Source organism: Salvelinus alpinus, chromosome 31 (assembly GCF_045679555.1).
Source record: "Salvelinus alpinus chromosome 31, SLU_Salpinus.1, whole genome shotgun sequence".
Classification (NCBI taxonomy): domain Eukaryota; kingdom Metazoa; phylum Chordata; class Actinopteri; order Salmoniformes; family Salmonidae; genus Salvelinus; species Salvelinus alpinus.
In genome coordinates, this window is record NC_092116.1 from 33,840,183 (window position 1) to 33,864,937 (window position 24,755).

Genomic DNA, 24,755 nt, shown 5'->3' on the forward strand with positions numbered 1-24,755 from the left:
AGCCAGTCTCAACTAGCGATAATCCACCAATGGCAATGCGAGACAGTCTCAAAGAACCGTATCCAACCACGTGTGGTCCAATCATATTCGCCCTTTGACCTTAGCTCCGCCCCAAAAGCAAACGGCGGCCATGACACTTTCCCTTCATCGGATCATTGTTTACATCAAACGGAGAGTTACAGAGGAAGTATCTTTAATAAGGTTGAATGAAATGGATTGTAATCTTATTGCTACATCTGTGAAAAACGGAAAAGCGAATTGAAAACATTATAGAGTTCAATCTCTGCAGTCATCTACCTATGATACCCGTAGCATTGGTTTGGTATCGGTAACTACCGGTACAATCAGCGGCCACTTCTCTGCATGTTCAATAGTATTTTTACAATCGTAGCTATTTTAATGCATACTATCGCTTAAATTCGTGCTTTGTTGTATGGTGTAAGACGTCTGTGAAGTTGTGAAATAGTGTTTACGTGATGCAGGCTACAGTACAGTAACTTTAACATGCTACTGTACAGTAGTTTATTTTCGGTTCCAGTGTATAACAGTTTTATTCAACATGCATCAGTCATGGATTAGCTAATACATGTATTATGTTATCTAGTTTAATGGGGTAGAAATCGTGATATTTTCTGTTACGTACGTCTCTTGGAGGAGGGAACGCAACACCCTGCTACAACTCAACTCCCCGTGGAGTGAAAAGGGTATGTGATCGTAGGTGCGGAGAAGGACGGCAGGGAAAAATACCGTTTACAGGGAATCTAATTCTTCCTTAAACACGTTAAGTTGGGTTAACTGGGCTGGGCCGAACCAAAGCAAAGAAAGTAAAAGTCCCCTCTCCTACCTTACCTGCCTTCCCACAGCTTACCTAACGTTTAGCACCAACTGGCGGCTAACCAAAATACAGGAGGTGATCCGCCCAGGTCTTACCTAGTGTGCATAGACAGATTCAATACTACGGGTTATGTATGCCCGCAGGCCTCTTGCCTAAACACTCCCAAGGTGCCTTCCCCTTCCCCTCTGGGAACAAATGAAACAGAATAATTCAAATTTAGTGAACAATTTCAATAACCCCAAAACACTCAGTCCTATGGCATACACATACCTCTGCAGGAGAGGCTACAAAATACTTTCAACAACTTTTACAGACCAACAGCCATCACAGGACGCCATTTCCTGAAATACACACAAACCCACAACAACACAGAAACTGTGGAACGTAACATTTGCCTTGCATTTCAATCTACACATGAATATGGTTCTACAATGTATTGCAATGTTAGGTAGGCTATTCAATTCCCTTGGCATTCTGCAAGCATGAATACTTTACAATAATGGAAGATCTGCATTGTGTTAATCTTACTATTTGTCCATGTATTGAATGGTACACAGCTTTCCATAAATGCAGTGTGGACTTTTTACAGATGAAACCCCTTCCATTATGACACTCCCTTCCTGTATCTGTCATAAAGGCCTGTGCATTCTTTGTCCTTTAGTTACACAACTAAATCTAGTATCTGTCACTTACCTTTCATGCTGTAGATCTGCTGTCATGGTGCTGAGAATGCTTAGTACTATATCTGTCACTTATGTATTCTCTGTATGTATTAGGTATGAACCCTTGGACATACAGGTACCTCCAGCGCTCCCTCCTGCCTCACGTTCGGCCCCTGTCCCTGGTGATCTACCCCAGGCCCTCTTGTATCCACCCCAGGCTTCTGAACTTGCCCCAGTGGGGTGAAGACCAGAAGAGGGTGATGTCCTTCCTGCCTCTCTCTCTCTCTCCCTTAAATGCAGCTGGTGATTCCAGAGAGCCGGCGGGCATCTCTCAACAAGAAGCAGCAGTGGATTGACCGGATGCTGTTTACCAGGAGCCTCCTACAGAGCTCACAGTCCATCACTGTCCTTTCCCTGGTGGGGTGAAGACCAGAAGAGGGTGATGTCCTTCCTGTCTCCAAGGCCTGCCTCAGAATGTGCTGGGGTGAGTTTTTCCATAATAAATGAGCAGCTTAGAAATTGTAATTTTAATATTTTCTTCTCTCATGATCTATCAATACCTCAGGATGCCACTGGGTAAACATGATCTAACTGATTAACTTTTCTGTGATGATATGTGGAAGAAGATGTGTCTGAAGTAAACAGAGGAACTGGCCTAGAGTTAGTCCTGTCTGGTATAATCAGTGGTCAAGGCTGGACGAGGAGAGTTGGGTTTGATAAACTCCTCTCTATGAAGATGAGTCCTGTCTGGTATAATTAGTGGTCAAGACTGGACCAGGAGGGTTGGATAAACTCCTCTGTATGAAGATGAGTCCTGTCTGGTATAATTAGTGGTCAAGACTGGACAAGGAGGGTTGGATAAACTCCTCTGTATGAAGATGAGTCCTGTCTGGTATAATTAGAGGTCAAGACAGGACAAGGAGGGTTGGATAAACTCCTCTGTATGTGGAACAGGTGTGACTATTTATCATGTGTAACAATTAAACCTCCCTATTGGCTGTGTGTTCCACATTCTAAAGTAGAACCATCATTTTACTTGCTGAAATATTCTCCAGAAATGACCTCATTGGACAGAAAGGGGAACTCCTCCCCACACGCATGTTGAACAAATATAATGTTTCCCTGAAACAAAGGATTCCTGTAGTTTCATGAAATAAGAAATGTATTCATAGTGTCCTTTGTCTGGGGTGATGTGAGTTTCCTTCAACAATCAGTGTTCCAGATAGATGACACAGGAACCTTAGTATAAAACTCTTTAGTAATAAAATGTAATTGCAGACAGAGATTCACATCCAGAATACCTCAGTAGTCTATAGTAAAGATCTGTGTGGTAAAACAGGAGACAACACTCTTTATACCAGGTGGTGTGGACAACACTCTTTATACCAGGTGGTGTGGACAACCTATGTCAAATGCATACGTCAATCATACCTTAACATTGTTGCATTGGATTAGATACAAGGTATCTAAGATGAGAAAAGCATGTCAAGACTGTGGTTTGTCACTCTGCTATGAGCCATCAACCACACCTGTGTGGTCTCAGGCTCTTTGCTACTTTCAGAACATCTTGGCCTTGCGGCTGAGTGACTATCAGCAGGAGCAGACAGTTCTCAGCCTGAGAACTAAAGCAGTACATCTCCATCACCCAGTACTTTTACATCGTTGCACATTGCAAGCACACAAAGGTTATCACATACAGTGGGGAGAACAAGTATTTGATACACTGCCGATTTTGCAGGTTTTCCTACTTACAAAGGTCTGTAATTTTTATCATAGGTACACTTCAACTGTGAGAGACGGAATCTAAAACAAAAATCCTGAAAATAACATTGTATGATTTTTAAGGAATTAATTAGCATTTTATTAATCATGGCATTGGTGTAGCCCCACCTCCGACCCCCAGGGTAACCCCCAACAATAGTATTTCATACAAGACCAACATTTAAGGCAACATTTGATGTGAACACTTAGCAAATAAACGTCCACACCTTTACAGGAAGTAAAACTGTGTGACCTGCTTCAGCTGTTTAACATTTGTATGTAGGTGAAGAAGTTAAACATGTTTTACTTAAGTGAAGCAGTCATTTTAAATGTTATACATGAAGGTAGGGTAGACTGGGGAACAAAGTAACACAGGGTCAGTTGTAACAGATAAATAAGTCCAATTAGAAACCAGGTAGAAAGCTCTTATTCAATGTGATAATGGTTGGTTAGTGTCTCTACTAGGGCTGGGCGGTATACTGTATTTTACTATATACCAGTGTTGATACAAGGACCGGTTTGAGTTTTTACTTTACTTTCTAGAACGGTATTTGAATGTTTGGTTTGTTAAATGTGATACGCTGTGTGTAACGTCCATTTTTATAGTTTACTCTGCTACTTGAGTCATCCCTCTCCGCTCTCTCTCTCTCTCTCCACGCCACTTTCCACACAGACCTAGTCCCGCCCCCTGTCACTCAAGGAGAACATGTGTTGTTGCTTGACAACAGACACTTTCGTTCAGTCTACTTGGTCAATGCAGCACATGCAACAATGTTGATGACAACGATGTTGTTTCCACTTTGATCTTAATATAAATCCACATCTATAATTACAATATTACTTTGTGTTTCTTACATCTGCAAGCAGCTCGTTTGGATTTTCTTAGCAAGTTAAGCTAAATCGTGTTTGCCACTAATGGCTAACACGCTAGTTAGCTGGCTAAATCAGCATGTTATTTGTTCAACTTCTAAATCAAAGAGGAAGAGGCAAAGCATGCATATGTAATGTAGCCAAAGATTATAGGGTCCCCTAGGAAACACTGAACATCACTTTGGTTCCTACCCTGTCACAATAACTCATCCATGGCATTTTCATTCGTTGTCATGTCAAACACCACTGTATTCAAAGTACCCACTATTATTTATATTCTAACTATAGAATTATAATAAACATTCTATTTCCATGATTCCAAAAGTTCACCCAAGTGTGTTGATCTAAATCGCAATTGCAACATTTGGTTAAAATAAGGCCTAGTATTTTTGCCCGTATCGTGGCCCTGTGGAAATGATCTGAAATGAGTGCAGGAAATGCAGACAAAGATGGAAATGCAGGAAATGATTTTAGGTTGAAGTTGAATTGAACAGAATAAGCCAATCAGAATGGAGAAAGACTTTGAAATAATTGACATTGAAATAATTCAGAATATATGTGTTGCCACCGTAGGTTCACACACTACTCATAAAGAAAATGGACAACTTTTATTAATCAAAAACATTAAATACCGTCAAAAATGTGAAAAATATAATATGATCTTTTGGCCATATCGCTCTAGTCGCTACATGACCAAGAGGTTTTGTTTAAATCCATTGATTACTTTTAGTTTTATTTAAGTTTTTTCTTCAATAAAAAAAGGTTTTTGAGACACTTGAGTAAATATACTTGCCTCCTCTCTTTTTGTTAAATTATTGACCTGTGGAACATTCACCTACTGGGTCAATTGTAACATTTAATTCCCACCACCTTTGGTTGAATTGTAAATGACTGGTACTTCCTAGGAACATACTTAGTGTGTAATGGTAGCTGAGATATGTTGTTTGTATAAAAATATTATTAATCTATCTTAAATAATATTTTCATAATAAACTAAAGCCTAAAAGTGTTAGTTTGTTCCCCAGTCTCCTCTACTCTTACTGAGAAAAGGCCTCAACTGAAGAATCTACAGCTGCTGAGTCTGAGGTGTTAAACAGTCCAGTGCTGCTCTGACCACAGTGTTGTTAGGAACCACATTTTCTAACTCTACATACACAGCCTTGTGTCAACTCTTACTGTGACCTACTTCAGTTACTGGAAATAAACTCAGCAGTGGTCAGACCACAGAATATGCTGTTAGGTTCTATTACTAGAGTGAGAACTTGAACCAAACCAAGTTTATTCTTCCCAGAGGGTCAAACCAGCTGCATTAGACACAGACATGGTTTCCCCTGTGGTAGTATACAGTCTTGGCCAAATGTTTTGGGAACGACACAAATATGAATTTCCACAAGGTTTGCTGCTTCAGTCTCTTTAGATATTTTTGTCAGATGTTACTATGGAATAATGAAGAATAATTACAAGCATTTCATAAGTGTCAAAGGCTTTTATTGACAATTACATGAAGTTGATGCAAAGAGACAATATTTGCAGTGTTGACCCTTTTTTTCAAGACCTCTGCAATCTGCCCTGGCATGCTGTCAGTTAACTTCTGGGCCACATCCTGACTGATGGCAGCCCATTCTTGGATAATCAATGCTTGGAGTTTGTCAGAATCTGTGGGTTTTTGTTTGTCCACCCGCCTCTTGAGGATTGACCACAAATTCTTAGTGGGATTAAGGTCTGAGGAGTTTCCTGGCCATGGACCCAAAATATCAATGTTTTGTTCCCCGAGCCACTCAGTTATCACTTTTGCCTTATGGCAAGGTGCTCCATCATGCTGGAAAAGGCATTGTTCATCACCAAACTGTTCCTGGATGGTTGGGAGAAGTTGCTATCGGAGGATGTGTTGGTACCATTGTTTATTCATGGCTGTGTTCTTAGGCAAAATTGTGAGTGAGCCCACTCCCTTGGCTGAGAAGCAACCCCACACATGAATGGTCTCAGGATGCTTTACTGTTGGCATGACACAGGACTGATGGTAGCGCTCACCTTGTCTTCTCCGGACAAGCTTTTGTCTGGATGCCCCAAACAATCGGAAAGGGGATTCATCAGAGAAAATTACTTTACCCCAGTCCTCAGCAGTCCAATCCCTGTACCTTTTGCAGAATATCAGTCTTTACCCGATGTTTTTCCAGGAGAGAAGTGGCTTCTTTGCTGCCCTTCTTGACACCAGGCCATCCTCCAAAAGTCTTCGCTTCACTGCGCGCGCAGATGCACTCACACCTGCCTGCTGCCATTCCTGAGCAAGCTCTGTACTGGTGGTGCCCCGATCCCGCAGCTGAATCAACTTTAGAAGATGGTCCTGGCGCTTGCTGGACTTTCTTGGGCGCCCTGAAGCCTTCTTCACAACAATTGAACCGCTCTCCTTGAAGTTCTTGATGATCCGATAAATGGTTGATTTAGGTGCAATCTTACTGGCAGCAATATCTGTCACGTTCGTCGTCCTCCTCATCTGAGGATGAGTAGTAAGAAGGATCGGAGGACCAATGCGCAGCGTGATATGAATACATCGTTACTTTTATTAACGAATAACACTGAATAACCATACAAAACAATAAACGGACAAACGAACGAAAACGCAACAGTCCCTTATGGTGACATACACAAAGACACAGAAACAGGAACAATCACCCACAACCCACAATACAAAACAGGCTACCTAAATATGGTTCCCAATCAGAGACAACGACTAACACCTGCCTCTGATTGAGAACCATATCAGGCCAAACACAGAAACAGACAAACTAGACATACAACATAGAATGCCCACTCAGATCACACCATGACCAAACAAAACATAGAAACATACAAAGCAAACTATGGTCAGGGCGTGACAATATCCTTGCCCGTGAAGCCCTTTTTGTGCAAAGCAATGATGACGGCACGTGTTTCCTTGCAGGTAACCATGGTTGACAGAGGAAGAACAATGATTCCAAGCACCACCCTCCTTTTGAATCTTCGTCTGTTATTCGAACTCAATCAGCATGACAGAGTGATCTCCAGCCTTGTCCTCGTCAACACTCACACCTATGTTAATGAGAGAATCACTGACATGATGTCAGCTGGTCCTTTTGTGACAGGGCTGAAATGCAGTGTAAATGTTTTTGGAGGAATCAGTTCGTTTGAATGGCAAAGAGGGACTTTGCAAATAATTGCAATTCATCTGATCACTCTTCATAACATTCTGGAGTATATGCAAATTGCCATCATACAAGCTGAGGCAGCAGACTTTGTGACAATTAATATTTGTGTCATTCTCAAAACCTTTGGCCACGACTGTATACCCCATTCTGGGTGGAGTCTCCTCCTCATCACTAAACATTACATCATTATTTCTAGGCAGGGATCTGAGTGATATGAGCCTTAAACGGTTCCTCCCCTTATCAGTACTGCCTCATGTGACCATGTTTCCCTGCATTCAGCCCCTCCCAAGCTTCATTATGGCTCCCCTCATGCCTCCATTATACCTAATGATTCCTAATAATTACAGCTCAGAAACCAAACCTACACCAACATAAACACCAATAAATGAAACATCCATTATTGCCATCTTCTGGTTTCCATTAAATGTGTTAGAGGCCAAATCAGAGGTGGAAATGTGATTGACATTTGATAGCTTCCTCCGTTTCATTCAGTTGGACACATCTTCCTCCGTTTCATTCAGTTGGACACATCTTCCTCCGTTTCATTCAGTTGGACACATCTTTCTCCGTTTCATTCAGTTGGACACATCTTCCTCCGTTTCATTCAGTTGGACACATCTTCCTCCGTTTCATTCAGTTGACCACATCTTCCTCCGTTTCATTCAGTTGTAATCATATCTGTAATGTATGTGAGGCCTTTGAGACCTCATACTAAATATGTTGACTTGCTGGTCAAGGGAAATGCAAGTTTACTTCTTTGAGTTGTTGAGTCAGAGGCGCTAAGCCTTGTGAGATATTAATGAATGTGAACTCAGCAACCGTAATTCCAGAACAGTCCCACTGTTGTAATAGTGTGATGTGTATCTTCTGACAGACTCTATGCTGAGTAAAGTCATGTTTTTATCCTAAAACGTTTTTCTACCAGAACCAAAGTGTTCCCAGAACTATAGACTTGTGTGATTAAGTTCTGGGTCCATATGTGTTAGAAACTACAGTAGGTGAGACACATGTTATTTGTGACAGCAGTGTCCATGGAAACAGAGGAGTTTATGCAAATCAACCCTTTCTGTCTTGACATCTGAAGGAGGAGTCTCTGAAAACCTATTTAAAGCAGTCTGTCCTGACTCAGCTCAGCAGTCTCCAGTCTACCAACTGGTCTCTGAAATAACTATTTAAAGCAGTCTGTCCTGACTCAGCTCAACAGTCTCCAGTCTACCAACTGGTCTCTGAAATAACTATTTAAAGCAGTCTGTCCTGACTCAGCTCAGCAGTCTCCAGTCTACCAACTGGTCTCTGTTATAACTATTTAAATCAGTCTGTCCTGACTCAGATCAGCATTCTCCAGTCTACCAGCTGGTCTCTGTGGTGTACAGTCTTCAGGTGATGATGGGGATATTGAATCATCTCTCTACTCTCCTCCTTCTCTCTCTCCTTCCTCCTGCTCTCTCTCATGTAGTGGAGAAGTTCAGTGATGTTCCACAGTGCAAGAGTTTCTTCCTGAAGGGGACAACTCCAAATCTCCCAGGTATTTTGGTTGATGGGAAAGTCCAGGACCAGAACCGCTACAAGCCGATCTGCCAGTTGTTTAAATACAAGAAGAAAACGGAAGTTAAAAACATCTACAGGTTTGCAACTCTCTACGACACGACCAACAGGATCCCTGTGTTCTCAGCCTACACCTTCACTGGTCCTCCTACAGACCGCAGACCAAGTCAACGCTGGATGATAGAGCCCCAGGTAGGACTAATGTTTGTCATATAACATAACATGTGTATTTGTTTACTGGTATATATCACAGACAGTTGTGTTACCTAGTCAGTCCTGGATGATAGAGCCTCAGGTAGTTCTAATCTCTATTCATTCAACATGTGTATTTGATTACTGGTATATATCATGTATATATGTATCTTTGTTGCAACCACTTTCAGCTTAAGTCTGGATTGTGAAATAGTGATTTTTTTTTAAATGTATGAATTTTTCTAATAGTTTTAATGTCGGACTGATGTTTCTGCAGCTTGAAGATAAACATTACACACGTGACATGATGGTGGCAGGTAGACGTCTAAGAGTCGAGCACCAGGCTACGAACGCAGACTACAAGGTAAAGATAAAGGGCATGCATCTGGACAGAGGTCACCTATTCCCATGTTCGTATGCTGATGATGATACCATGAGGTCCACTTTCACCCTGACAAACGCCGTTCCACAGGAAAGAGGCTTCAACCGAGGCAGATGGAGTAAAATTGAGTGCAAAGTCAGAGAATATCTTGTGAAGAACTGTAAGGAAGCTGAAGACCAGATTAAAGCCTATGTGGTGACTGGAGCAGTGCCCAGCAACAACAAACTGAACAAACGAGTGAACATCCCGGATCTTCTGTGGACAGCCTACTGCTGTAAAAACAACCTGGGACAGTGGGTGGCCGGAGCATACTGGGGGAAGAACGTAAAGGGGGAAACAGTGAATTCAAATACCTTGGGAGAACTCGAAAAAGAATTGACGAGTTTCTACAAGGACTTCAAGGTATTCCCATATTATTGCCCAAGAAAAGCTATTCAAAGTGTAGAACAGGATGAGACAGGGAGGAACAGAGAGAGAGTATTAGAGGGTGGGGCGGGGCAAAAGAGGAGCGGAAAAGGGAGCAGAGAGAGGAGCATGAAGATGGCGAGAAGAACAGGGGATGAGTTAAAGGAATGTGATGAGGAGGATGGATGTGATTGTGACTGTGATGAAAAATGATGAGTTTTGTCCAGTGGTAATTCCCACAACTATTGAGTACACATTGGTTAAGTAATAAGGGTTATAAGGGTTTAATGGTTATAAGGGTTAAATAATAATGGTTATAAGCCATGGTTAAAATGGTTATAATAAGGGTTATAATGGTTATAATAAGGGTTATAATAAGGGTTATAATAAGGGTTATAATTGTCACGTCCTGACCATAGTTCTTATGTGTTTTGCTTGTTTAGTGTTGGTCAGTACGTGAGCTGGGTGGAAATTCTATGTTGTGTGTCTAGTTGGTCTGTTTCTATGTTCAGCCTAATATGGTTCTCAATCAGAGGCAGCTGTCTATCATTGTCCCTGATTGAGAATCATATATAGGTGGCTTGTTTTGTGTTGGGGATTTGTGGGTGGTTGTTTCCTGTGTCAGTGTTTGTGCCACACGGGACTGTGACGGTTAGTTCATTTGTTATTTTGAATAGTGTCTTGTCTTCGTTGTATATTAAATCATGGAAACTTACCACGCTGCACATTGGTCCTCCGATCCTTCTCGCCTCTCCTCGTCCGAGGAGGAGGAAGAGCTAGACTGCCGTTACAATAATGGTTATAATAATGGTTATAATGGTTCTAATTAAACAAGTTTAAGGGTTATAAACATTAAAGACAAGCTCTGTTACTTTGGCAACTAAGAAAGTATATTTTAAACCTCCCACTTTGTGCCTGATGTATCAATGTGTCGTTCATACATATAGAATCTATGAGCAGAATTACTGTTTCCCTACATTTCACCCCCCCCCCCCTAGCAAATTGAGTCTTAGCCAATGAGCATCAGCCCCTCACATGTGAGTGAAAGCTACTGTGGTGGCAGAATTTGTGTTGAACTGTTGTAACTTCTCAAGGGACATGTTCTGTGTTGGACTGTGATGCCTTTCATAGAGTCCTGGTGTGTCTGTACCTTAAACACAAGGCCATTGTGTTCTGGAACTGTTGCTGGTATAAATAACTGTAACAATCTGATGGTATTATCACCTCCCACTATATAAGGGACATGGAACCATTTACTCAGGGGGTTCTTCCCTGTGAAATCACAATCATCTCCCCTGCAGCTGCTTGATTAAAGATCTTTCTATTCAATTAAAAAGTCTCTGCCTTCATCTTTGGATCTAATCTTCTACAACATTTGGTGCCGTGACCCAGATGGACTCAGACATCCCTCTGGCCACAACTTAAAGAAGGTAAGAGACCTTATTAAAACATCTCTGTGAAGGACTGTCTGTTGTCCAGCCGAGCCTTAATGGTGAAAGACCTCTTGTGCTCCTCAGCCACAAAATGTTGGTGTTCAATTTGGCAGAACTATTTATTCCCTATAACAATGAATCTAACCGGTTAACATTAATCAATGGGAGCACAGTGGTGTCTCCAATAGTAGGGATTGGTTTACCTATAATCACCTGAAATATACTGTTGGACCAGTATATTAGGAAGGATTGGTTTACCTATAATCACCTGAAATATACTGTTGGACCAGTATATTAGGAGGGATTGGTTTACCTATAATCACCTGAAATATACTGTTGGACCAGTATATTAGGAGGGATTGGTTTACCTATAATCACCTGAAATATACTGTTGGACCAGTATATTAGGAGGGATTGGTTTACCTATAATCACCTGAAATATACTGTTGGACCAGTATATTAGGAGGGATTGGTTTACCTATAATCACCTGAAATATACTGTTGGACCAGTATATTAGGAGGGATTGGTTTACCTATAATCACCTGAAATATACTGTTGGACCAGTATATTAGGAGGGATTGGTTTACCTATAATCACCTGAAATATAATGTTGGACCAGTATATTAGGAGGGATTGGTTTAACTATAATCACCTGAAATATACTGTTGGACCAGAATATTAGCAGAAATTGGATCGCCTGCAAGTAAGAGTTGGTTAGCCTACATTTGAATGCTGCAGCAACAGGAATTGGATAGCCTACAGCAGGAATTGAATAGCCTACAGCAGTTATTCTCAAACGTACCCCCAGGGGTACGCTGAATGCCGTCAGGGGAACGCCAAGTAAAAATGTTATTCACTGTCTTTTCCCTTCACATTTTTAAACAGTCCATTTATATTTTCCAACAGGGATATACATTTGGGTGAGATTTTTTCTCCGCCTGAGTTGCCTGGTTTCACTGCCAAAAACAAAATGAAACCATCTCGTGTTCAGCGAAATAACAACACAATGTCCTATTATTATTATTTTATTTATTGAACTGGGCACTTCGGTTAAGAACAAATTGTTATTTTCAATGACGGCCTACCGGGGAACAGTGGGTTAACTGCCTTGTTCAGGGGCAGAACAACAGAGTTTTACCTTGTCAGCTCAGGGATTCGATCTAGCAACCTTTCCTCAGCCACAGTGTATTATATGTGCAAAAGTACTATCTCACAACCTGACGAAACATTTAGAAACAAAACATGCCCCTTCTAAAGTAAGCCACGGGAGTATTTTGAGCGAGAATTACGAACAACTTTCAAGTAGTAAGACATTTATGAAAGCAACAGATATCATTCATAAGAAGGGGCTAGAAGCGTCTTATATGGTGAGCTACCGAGTGGCTAGGACAGGCAAGCCCCATACTATTGTGGAGGACTTCATTCTTCCTGCTGCCGCGGATATGGCTGGGACAATGCTGGGGGAAAAGTCAAAAAATACTACACAGACAATGCCTTCATCAAACAACACGACGCATCAGTGACATGTCAGGAGATGTTCTGAAACAATGGCTGCTTTGCATACAAGCCAGTGAATGATATGCGTGACAGCTGGATGAGTCAACAGACGTGGCTGGTCTGGCACAGCTCCTGGTATACAGTTGAAGTCAGAAGTTTACATACACTTAGGTTGGAGTCATTCAAACTCATTTTTCAACCACCTCACAAATGTCTTGTTCACAAACTATAGTTTTGGCAAGTCTGTTAGGACATCTACTTTGGGCATGACACAATTCATTTATCCAACAATTGTTTACAGACAGATTATTTCACTTATAATTCACTGTATCACGATTCCAGTGGGTCAGTAGTTTACATACACTAGGTTGACTGTGCCTTTAAACAGCTTGGAGAATTCCAGAAAATTATGTCATGGCTTTAGAAGCTTCTGATAGGCTAATTGACATCAATGAGTCAATTGGAGGTGTACCTGTGGATGTATTTCAAGGCCTACCTTCAAACTCAGTGCCTCTTTGCTTGACATCATGGGAAAATCAAAAGAAATCAGCCAAGACCCCAGAGAAAATAATGTAGACCTCCACAAGTCTGGTTCATCCTTGGGGGCAATTTCCAAACACCTGAAGGTACCACGTTCATCTGTACAAACAATAGTACGCAAGTATAAACACCATGGGACCACGCAGCCGTCATACCACTCAGGATGGAGACGCGTTCTGTCTCCTAGAGATGAACATACTTTGGTGCGAAAAGTGCAAAACAATCCCAGAACAACAGCAAAGGACCTTGTGAAGAAAAAACAGTATCTATATCCACAGTTAAACGAGTCCTATATCGACATAACCTGAAAGGCCGCTCAGCAAGGAAGAAGCTACTGCTCCTAAACCGCCATAAGAGCCGGGTTGTGACAAAAACTCACACTCATTCTTATTTTTAATAAATGTATTGTATAGTGTGTGTGTGGCAGGCTTACAATGATGGCAAAAAACAAACGTTGAGAGTGCGCTGACCCTGGTGCTAGAGGGGGTACACAGCTGACCCTGGTGCTAGAGGGGGTACACAGCTGACCCTGGTGCTAGAGGGGGTACACAGCTGACCCTGGTGCTAGAGGGGGTACACAGCTGACCCTGGTGCTAGAGGGGGTACACAGATGACCCTGGTGCTAGAGGGGGTACACAGCTGACCCTGGTGCTAGAGGGGGTACACAGATGACCATGGTGCTAGAGGGGGTACACAGCTGACCCTGGTACTAGAGGGGGTACACAGCTGACCCTGGTGCTAGAGGGGGTACACAGATGACCCTGGTGCTAGAGGGGGTACACAGCTGACCCTGGTGCTAGAGGGGGTACACAGCTGACCCTGGTGCTAGAGGGGGTACAGCTGACCCTGGTGCTAGAGGGGGTACACAGCTGACCCTGGTGCTAGAGGGGGTACAGCTGACCCTGGTGCTAGAGGGGGTACACAGCTGACCCTGGTGCTAGAGGGGGTACAGCTGACCCTGGTGCTAGAGGGGGTACACAGCTGACCCTGGTGCTAGGGGGGGTACAGCTGACCCTGGTGCTAGAGGGGGTACACAGCTGACCCTGGTGCTAGAGGGGGTACAGCTGACCCTGGTGCTAGAGGGGGTACACAGCTGACCCTGGTGCTAGAGGGGGTACACAGCTGACCCTGGTGCTAGAGGGGGTACAGCTGACCCTGGTGCTAGAGGGGGTACACAGCTGACCCTGGTGCTAGAGGGGGTACAGCTGACCCTGGTGCTAGAGGGGGTACACAGCTGACCCTGGTGCTAGAGGGGGTACAGCTGACCCTGGTGCTAGAGGGGGTACACAGCTGACCCTGGTGCTAGATGGGATACACAGCTGACCCTGGTGCTAGAGGGGGTACACAGCTGACCCTGGTGCTAGAGGGGGTACAGCTGACCCTGGTGCTAGAGGGGGTACACAGCTGACCCTGGTGCTAGAGGGGGTACAGCTGACCCTGGTGCTATATGGGGTACACAACTGACCCTGGTGCTAGAGGGGGTACACAGATGGAGGTTAAATGTTTAAAGGGGTACGGGACTATAAAAAGGTTGGGAACCACTGCATAGGTCATACAAGCCAACATTCAAGGAGAATTTGATGTAAACAATTAACAAATAAATGTCCACACCTTTTAAATCACAATTACAAAGGTAATTTGTGGAGGATGAATCAGAATTAGTTGGGTAACATAAGTAATTAAGATGTCATATCTGCATAATATTCTTATGTGATATACTTGTTATTAGAATGTATTTCTAATAGACTCTGGTGTTGGCAGTTGCATTTCTTCCCTCAGCTGGGGCTCAGTCACTTGGGGCCCAGAGAGGGGAGAGGTCAGGCTTGTCTTTCACATGTCTCTGGTGCTATGCAGAATATCAGAAAGGGAAGAGGACAGGACGGAACATTGTCTTCATATGTGAATGTATCTGTTAAACCATGTGAAGGGATGGCGTGATTAAGGGGGAACCAATTACTTGTCTTCACAATGTCTGTGCGCAAGTCACTCCCCTCAGTGAGCTTGTCCAGGAGTGGGGTCAAGAGGGGGTTTACTTGAGATGGGAGTATCTAGAGTTGACAATTGAGTTATGCCATTGGATGAGGTAATGGTTCTGTGCTATGAAGTACCAGGAATGAGATTAGAACCTCGTCTTAGGGACCAAACTGAACAATAGTTTATAGCGAATGCTATCTGGCTATGGGATACTCCTCTCTCTTAAGTAAAAGTCTTTCTTTGTGAACTGTTCCTAAGATCTGTGGTTCGTCATGTAGGTTGAGAGGGGTGTATCTTGGTTATAAAAGATCTTTGTAATTTTCTGTAGTCACTTTCAATGGTTCATTAGAGATAGCGCATCATTGAAAGTCAAAAGGCTATTGCAAAGCTCTTATTATTAAAGATGTAGTTTAAGTATAACTCTGACTGGTGTGTGGAGTTTGTAACTCTCCTCAATTGGTAAAGCAGAAATAAGCCACCACAAATTTTACATGAAGTATAATTATGTGACCTGCTTCAGCTGGTAATTGAAGAAGTTAAAAATGTTTTACTTAAGCAAAGCAGTCATTTTAAATATTATCCATGAAGGTAGGGTAGACTGGGGAACAAAGTAACACAGGGTCAGTTGTAACAGATAAATTAGTCCAATTAGAAACCAGGTAGAAAGCTCTTATTCAATGTGATAATGGTTGGTTAGTGTCTGTACATGACCAAGAGGTTTTGTTTAAATCCATTGATGACTTTTAGTTTTATTGAAGAAGAAAAAGGGTTTTGAGGCCCTAAAGTAAATATACTTGCTGCTTCTCTTTTTGTTAAATTATTGACCTGTGGAACATTCACCTACTGGGTCAATTGTAACATTTAATATCTGCCACTTGGTTGAATTGTAAACGACTGGTACTTCCTAGGAACATACTTACTGTGTAATGGTAGCTGAGATATGTTGTTTGTATAAAAATATTATTAATCTAACTTAAATAATATTTTCATAATAAACTAAAGTCTAAAAGTGTTAGTTTGTTCCCCAGTCTCCTCTACTCTTACTGAGAAAAGGCCTCAACTGAAGAATCTACAGCTGCTGAGTCTGAGGTGTTAATCAGTCCAGTGCTGCTCTGACCACAGTGTTGTTAGGAACCACATTTTCTAACTCTACATACACAGCCTTGTGTCAGCTCTTACTTTGAACTACTTCAGTTACTGGAAATAAACTCAGTGTTCAGACCACAGAATACACCAAGTTGTACACAAGGTCCTCCAACAACACCAGTAAATGAAACATCCATTACTTTATTAATTAATTAATGAAACATCTTCCTCCGTTTCATTCAGTTGGACACATCTTCCTCCGTTTCATTCAGTTGGACACATCTTCCTCCGTTTCATTCAGTTGGACACATCTTCCTTCGTTTCATTCAGTTGGACACGTCTTCCTCCGTTTCATTCAGTTGGACACGTCTTCCTCCGTTTCATTCAGTTGGACACATCTTCCTCCGTTTCATTCAGTTGGACACGTCTTCCTCCGTTTCATTCAGTTGGACACGTCTTCCTCCGTTTCATTCAGTTGGACACGTCTTCCTCCGTTTCATTCAGTTGGACACGTCTTCCTCCGTTTCATTCAGTTGGACACGTCTTCCTCCGTTTCATTCAGTTGGACACGTCTTCCTCCGTTTCATTCAGTTGGACACGTCTTCCTCCGTTTCATTCAGTTGGACACGTCTTCCTCCGTTTCATTCAGTTGGACACGTCTTCCTCCGTTTCATTCAGTTGGACACGTCTTCCTCCGTTTCATTCAGTTGGACACGTCTTCCTCCGTTTCATTCAGTTGGACACATCTTCCTCCGTTTCATTCAGTTGGACACATCTTCCTCCGTTTCATTCAGTTGGACACATCTTCCTCCGTTTCATTCAGTTGGACACGTCTTCCTCCGTTTCATTCAGTTGGACACGTCTTCCTCCGTTTCATTCAGTTGGACACGTCTTCCTCCGTTTCATTCAGTTGGACACATCTTCCTCCGTTTCATTCAGTTGGACACATCTTCCTCCATTTCATTCAGTTGGACACATCTTCCTCCGTTTCATTCAGTTGTAATCATATCTGTAATGTATGTGAGGCCTTTGAGACATCATAGTAAATATGTTGACTTGTTGGTCAAGGGAAATGCAAGTTTACTTCTTTGAGTTTTTGAGTTGCTGAGTCGCTAAGCCTTGTGGGATATTAATGAATGTGAACTCAGCAACCGTAATTCCAGAACAGTCCCACTGTTGTAATAGTGTGATGTGTATCTTCTGACAGACTCTATGCTGAGTAAAGTCATGTTTTTATCCTAAAATGTTGTTCTACCAGAACCAAAGTGTGGATGCAGTCACTATTTAGAGCAGTCTAATCTCATTCACCCAGAACTATAATCTTGTGTGATTAAGTTAAATCCAAGGTGGCGTAGCAGTTCAGACGTCCTTTTCTGTTCCGTATTGTTCGTGTCCTGTATATATATATATTTACACCTTTCTTCGCATATCTTTTATCTATTTTATTATCCAAGAACTCAACTACAAAAGCTTTCCTGCAAAAGCTTTCCTGCAACCCGCTTCACCAATTACAAAAGTATTACTTACCTCAATCTGAAAATCCATCGTGGAAGCTAGTCAGGGGCTAATTCAGAAGCTAGCCTGAAAGCTTAACCAGAAGCTACTCCGATAGCTAGCCAGAAGCTAATCTGTAGCTGCCCCGAAATTAGCCGGTTTGCTGGCTAGCGTTGGTGTTTCAGCTGCCCACGTTTAGTGGTCATCAGCTATTCCTTTAGCTCGATAATCTACCGGCACTTTTGTGCAACGCGACTCGGACCGGAGCATTCCGGGACTCTTTTTTTTTTTTTTTTTTTTCTCTCAGTTTCCCCGGATTCCAGCCGCAGGCTCTGGACACTTGTACCTTGATTTCGCAGCTAGCTAGCTGCAAACCGTGTGACTATTGGCTTACGTCGACCCCGGAGCAAACTCTAATCATTCTGGAGCTAGCCAGCTGAGGAGTTCCATCACCATCCGGACCCGTTTCTTTTGTTGCTGCTGCAGATACGGAACCCCACCGGGCCTTCACGACTGACTGCCGCGACTGACTGCCGACGTTATCTGCCCGAGGGATTTATCCAACTGGCACCTCCGTCCCGACGTTACCTGAACGCTCATCTGAGGCCCGCTAATCGTTAGCTGTCTTATCGGCTCCTATTTGAACAAGTATATCGGACAACTATTATTATTATTATTATTTATTTATTTTATTTTTTCCTTGGGTCACTATATCTATTTTGCCAATTTGGATTGATCCCCTCTACCACACGGAACCCCACTACACGGAACCCCACTAACCTACCGACGGAAACGCACGAGGTATCTACAAACAGACCTCCATCCTATGCTGCTACCGATAGCCATATACCCGGCCAGCTGTCTGGATCGCCACGACCCCAACCAACCTCTACTCACTGGACCCTTATTGATCACTCGATTAGCATGCCTCTCCTTAATGTAAATATGACTTGTCCATTGCTGTTCTGGTTAGTGTTTATTGGCTTATTTCACTGTAGAGACTCTAGCCCTGCTCTCTATACCATATCCAACCTCTCAGTTCCACCACCCACATATGCGATGACATCACCTGGTTTCAATGATGTTTCTAGAGACAATATCTCTCTCATCATCACTCAATACCTAGGTTTACCTCCACTGTATTCACATCCTACCATACCTTTGTCTGTACATTATTCCTTTAAACTATTTTATCGCCCCCAGAAACCTCCTTTTACTCTCTGCTCTAGTAGCTCTAGGCGACCAATTCTCATAGCTTTTAGCCGTACCCTTATCCTACTCATCCTCTGTTCCTCTGGTGATGTAGAGGTGAATCCAGGCCCTGCAGTACCTGGCTCCACTCCTATTCCCCAGGCGCTCTCTTTTGATGACTTCTGTAACCGTAATAGCCTTGGCTTCATGCATGTTAACATTAGAAGCCTCCTCCCTAAGTTTGTTTTGTTCACTGCTTTAGCACACTCTGCCAACCCGGATGTTTTAGCCGTGTCTGAATCCTGGCTTAGAAAGACCACCAAAAATTCAGACATTTTCATCCCCAATTACAAGATTTTCAGACAAGATAGAACGGCCAAAGGGGGCGGTGTTGCAATCTACTGCAAAGACTGCCTGCAGAGTTCTGTTATACTATCCAGGTCTGTTCCCAAACAATTTGAACTTCTACTTTTAAAAATCCACCTCTCTAAAAACAAGTCTCTCACCGTTGCCGCCTGCTATAGACCACCCTCTGCCCCCAGCTGTGCTCTGGACACTATATGTGAACTGATTGCCCCCCATCTATCTTCAGAGCTCGTGCTGCTAGGCGACCTAAATTTGAACATGCTCAACACCCCAGCCACCCTACAATCTAAGCTTGATGCCCTCAATCTCACACAAATTATAAATGAACCTACCAGGTACCACCCCAATTCCGTAAACACGGGTACCCTCATAGATATCATCCTAACAAACTTGCCCTCCAAATACACCTCTGCTGTTTTCAACCAAGATCTCAGCGATCACTGCCTCATTGCCTGCATCCGTAATGGGTCAGCGGTCAAACGACCTCCACTCATCACTGTCAAACGCTCCCTGAAACACTTCAGCGAGCAGGCCTTTCTAATCGACCTGGCCGGGGTATCCTGGAAGGATATTGATCTCATCCCGTCAGTAGAGGATGCCTGGTCATTTTTTAAAAATGCCTTCCTCACCATCTTGAATAAGCATGCCCCATTCAAGAAATTTAGAACCAGGAACAGATATAGCCCTTGGTTCTCTCCTGACCTGACTGCCCTTAACCAACAGAAAAACATCCTATGGCGTTCTGCATTAGCATCGAACAGCCCCCGTGATATGCAACTTTTCAGGGAAGCCAGAAACCAATATACACAGGCAGTTAGAACAGCCAAGGCTAGCTTTTTCAAGCAGAAATTTGCTTCCTGCAACACAAATTCAAAAAAGTTCTGGGACACCGTAAAGTCCATGGAGAATAAGAACACCTCCTCCCAGCTTCCAACCGCTCTGAAGATAGGAAACACTGTCACCACCGACAAATCCACTATAATTGAGAATTTCAATAAGCATTTTTCTACGGCTGGCCATGCTTTCCACCTGGCTACCCCCACCCCGGACAACAGCACTGCCCTCCCCTCTGCTACTCGCCCAAGCCTTCCCCATTTCTCTTTCTCCCAAATACAGTCAGCTGATGTTCTAAATGAGCTGCAAAATCTGGACCCTTACAAATCAGCCGGGCTAGATAATCTGGACCCTTTCTTTCTAAAACTATCTGCTGAAATTGTTGCCACCCCTATTACTAGCCTCTTCAACCTCTCTTTCGTGTCGTCTGAGATCCCCAAAGATTGGAAAGCAGCTGCGGTTATCCCCCTCTTCAAAGGGGGGGACACCCTTGACCCTAACTGCTACAGACCTATATCTATCCTACCCTGCCTTTCTAAGGTCTTCGAAAGCCAAGTCAACAAACAGATTACCGACCATTTCGAATCCCACCACACCTTCTCCGCAATGCAATCTGGTTTCAGAGCTGGTCATGGGTGCACCTCAGCCACGCTCAAGGTCATAAACGATATCGTAACCGCCATCGATAGGAAACAATACTGTGCAGCCGTATTCATTGACCTGGCCAAGGCCTTTGACTCTGTCAATCACCACATCCTCATTGGCAGACTCGACAGCCTTGGTTTCTCTAATGATTGCCTCGCCTGGTTCACCAACTACTTCTCTGATCGAGTTCAGTGTGTCAAATCGGAGGGTCTGTTGTCCGGGCCTCTGGCAGTCTCTATGGGGGTGCCACAGGGTTCAATTCTTGGACCGACTCTCTTCTCTGTTTACATCAATGATGTCGCTCTTGCTGCTGGTGATTCTCTGATCCACCTCTACGCAGACGACACTATTCTGTATACTTCTGGCCCTTCTTTTGACACTGTGTTAACAACCCTCCAGGCGAGCTTCAATGCCATACAACTCTCCTTCCGTGGCCTCCAACTGCTCTTAAATACAAGTAAAACCAAATGCATGCTCTTCAACCGATCGCTGCCTGCTCCTGCCCGCTTGTCCAACATCACTACTTTGGACGGCTCTGACTTAGAATATGTGGACACCTACAAATACCTAGGTGTCTGGTTAGACTGTAAACTCTCCTTCCAGACTCACATCAAACATCTCCAATCCAAAGTCAAATCTAGAATTGGCTTCCTATTCCGCAACAAAGCATCCTTTACTCATGCTGCCAAACATACCCTTGTAAAACTGACCATCCTACCAATCCTCGACTTCGGTGATGTCATTTACAAAATAGCCTCCAAAACCCTACTCAATAAATTGGATGCAGTCTATCACAGTGCCATCCGTTTTGTCACCAAAGCCCCATATACTACCCACCACTGCGACCTGTACACTCTCGTTGGCTGGCCCTCGCTTCATACTCGTCGCCAAACCCACTGGTTCCAGGTCATCTACAAGACCCTGCTAGGTAAAGTCCCCCCTTATCTCAGCTCGCTGGTCACCATAGCAGCACCTACCTGTAGCACGCGCTCCAGCAGGTATATCTCTCTAGTCACCCCCAAAACCAATTCTTCCTTTGGACGCCTCTCCTTCCAGTTCTCTGCTGCCAATGACTGGAACGAACTACAAAAATCTCTGAAACTGGAAACACCTATCTCCCTCACTAGCTTTAAGCACCAGCTGTCAGAGCAGCTCATAGATTACTGCACCTGTATATAACCCATCTACAATTTAGCCCAAACAACTACCTCTTTACCTACTGTATTTATTTATTAATTTATTTTGCTCCTTTGCACCCCATTATTTCTGTCTCTACTTTGCACTTTCTTCCACTGCAAACCAACCATTCCATTGTTTTTTTAGTTTTTATTTTACTTGCTGTGTTGTACTCACTTCGCCTCCATGGCCTTTTATATTTTTATTTATTTATACATATATTTGTTTGCCTTCACCTCCCTTATCTCACCTCACTTGCTCACATTGTATATAGACTTATTTTTTTTTCACTGTATTATTGACTATATGTTTGTTTTACTCCATGTGTAACTATGTGTTGTTGTATGTGTCGAACTGCTTTGCTTTATCTTGGCCAGGTCGCAATTGTAAATGAGAACGTGTTCTCAATTTGCCTACCTGGTTAAATAAAGGTTAAATAAATAAAAAAATAAAAGTTCTGGGTCCATACGTGTTAGAAACTACAGGTGAGTCACATGTTATTTGTTACAGCAGTTTCCATGGAAACATACAGAGGAGTTTATGCAAATCAACTCTTTCTGTCTTGACACATGAAGGAGGAGTCTCTGAAAACCTATTTAAAGCAGTCTGTCCTGACTCAGATCAACAGTCTCCAGTCTACCAACTGGTCTCTGTAATAACTATTTAAATCAGTCTGTCCTGACTCAGATCAACAGTCTCCAGTCTACCAACTGGTCTCTGTAACTTCATCTTTGTCTCTGTGGTGTACAGTCTTCAGGTGATGATGGGGGTATTGAATCATCTCTCTACTCTCCTCCTTCTCTCTCTCCTTCCTCCTGCTCTCTCTCATGTAGTGAAGAAGTTCAGTGATGTTCCACAGTGCAAGAGTTTCTTCCTGAAGGGGACAACTCCAAATCTCCCAGGTATTTTGGTTGGTGGGATATTCAAGGACGATGGCCGCTACAAGCCGATCTGCCAGAAGTACAAAAACTTCTACAGGTTTGCAACTCTCTACGACACATTCAACAGGATCCCTGTGTTCTCAGCCTACACCTTCACTGGTAATACAACGGGTCGACCAATAGATCGCTGGATGATCGAGCCTGGGGTAGGACTAATGTTTTGTCATATAACATAACATGTGTATTTGTTGACTGGTATATATCACAGACAGTTATGTTACAGAATATAGAACTACCACTATGGAGGGTATAGAGACTTGATTGTCTTGATTGTGAAACCCCCCCAAAAAAGAGAGGGTTTATTGTACAGAAAACTTGTGAATGAATGATTGTTTCCTGCAGCTCGACAGGGTAAACCGCACTGAAATGCAGATACAAGAGGGAGGCAGTTACAAACACCAGGCTGAGCAAAAGGACTATAAAAACTCAAAATATAAAGGGGTGAACAGAGGTCACCTCTTCCCAAGTTCACATGCTCATGACCTTGATACTCAGAAGTCCACCTTTACCCTGACCAACATCGTTCCCCAGGTGGTGTCCTTCAACGATGGCAGCTGGAAGACAATGGAGGGAAATGTCAGAGGAACTCTGAAGCTTAACTGTAAGGATGCTAACGACCAGATAAAAGCCTATGTGGTGACTGGAGCAGTTCCCAACAACAACAAAACCAAACTGAACAACCGAGTGAACATCCCGTATCTCATGTGGACAGCCTACTGCTGTGAAAACAAGAAGTACAAGAAGAACAAGAAGTGGATGGCCGGAGCATACTGGGGGTTGAACAAGGAGGGGACGGGGGCATTGGATCAGCAAACCTTGGGAGCACTCGAAATCATGTTGAACAGATATTACAAAGGTCAAGATGGTCCTGTCAAGGTGTTCCCAGAAGATTGTCCAAGAGGTCCTAAACCTACCACTTCCCCCTAACCCAGTTGGAAGAATTCCTTCCGTAGTGAGGAATCTTTACAATTCCATGAGAAATAGTTCTGGAAGGATCTTTGGATGATCTGGGTACAGATGCTCACACCATATCAACAAACTATCATTACTGTTAGACTAATGATTATCAGGGTTATAATGGTAATGAGGGTTGTAATGGTAACGAGGGTTATAATGGTAATGAGGGTTATAATGGTAATGAGGGTTGTAATGGTAATGAGGGTTGTAATGGTAATGAGGGTTATAATGGTAATGAGGGTTGTAATGGTAATGAGGGTTATAATGGTAGTGAGGGTTACAATGGTTACATGTCAACATATGTACACTTTCAATTGTAATACTTTTCTCTTCTATGTCTATATATATCTATAGTCTATAGTCTTCTCTTCCCTCTGTCCATATCTTCTATGTCTATATATCTATAGTCTATACTCTTCTCTCCCCTCTCTGTCCATCTCTTCTATGTCTATATCTATATTCTATACTCTTCTCTCCACTCTCTACCCATCTCTTCTATGTCTATATATATCTATATTCTATACTCTTCTCTTCCCTCTGTCCATCTCTTCTCTGTTTATATCAAATATAAAAAGTATGTAAGGGAACAGAATTCTGTTTTAATAAATAAAATACAGTTTAATTCCTTGATGATGTGCTGCCATTACCTTTGTTAATGTTAATAATTATGCTTACAGCAGGGTTGAGATCAATTCCATTTCAATTCCAGTCTTTTGGTTCCACTAGTTAATGAAACCAGCATCTCTTTTGGTTCCACTAGTTAATAAAACCAGCATCTCTTTT

At 42.8% G+C, this 24,755-nt stretch overlaps 1 protein-coding gene across 5 annotated transcripts; it reads left to right on the top strand.

Annotated features, from left to right (window-relative positions):
- The first annotated feature begins 122 nt into the window (after positions 1 to 122).
- On the top strand, positions 123 to 24,600 carry LOC139561516 (endonuclease domain-containing 1 protein-like). Of its 5 annotated transcripts, none has more exons than XM_071378697.1 (5): positions 123 to 201; positions 605 to 704; positions 1,612 to 1,981; positions 8,770 to 9,050; positions 9,328 to 10,560. In XM_071378697.1, exons 3-5 carry the CDS (start codon positions 1,972 to 1,974, stop codon positions 10,048 to 10,050), a joined length of 1,014 nt encoding a protein of 337 aa, XP_071234798.1. In that variant the 5' UTR covers positions 123 to 201; positions 605 to 704; positions 1,612 to 1,971; the 3' UTR covers positions 10,051 to 10,560. The 5 variants fall into 5 exon arrangements, with proteins under 5 accessions (XP_071234798.1, XP_071234800.1, XP_071234801.1 ...); XM_071378699.1 differs by having other exon boundaries at positions 138 to 704; positions 9,328 to 9,414; positions 9,523 to 10,560; XM_071378700.1 differs by lacking the exons at positions 8,770 to 9,050; positions 9,328 to 10,560 and adding exons at positions 22,908 to 23,161; positions 23,358 to 24,600 and having other exon boundaries at positions 141 to 704.
- Positions 24,601 to 24,755: the final 155 nt, after the last annotated feature.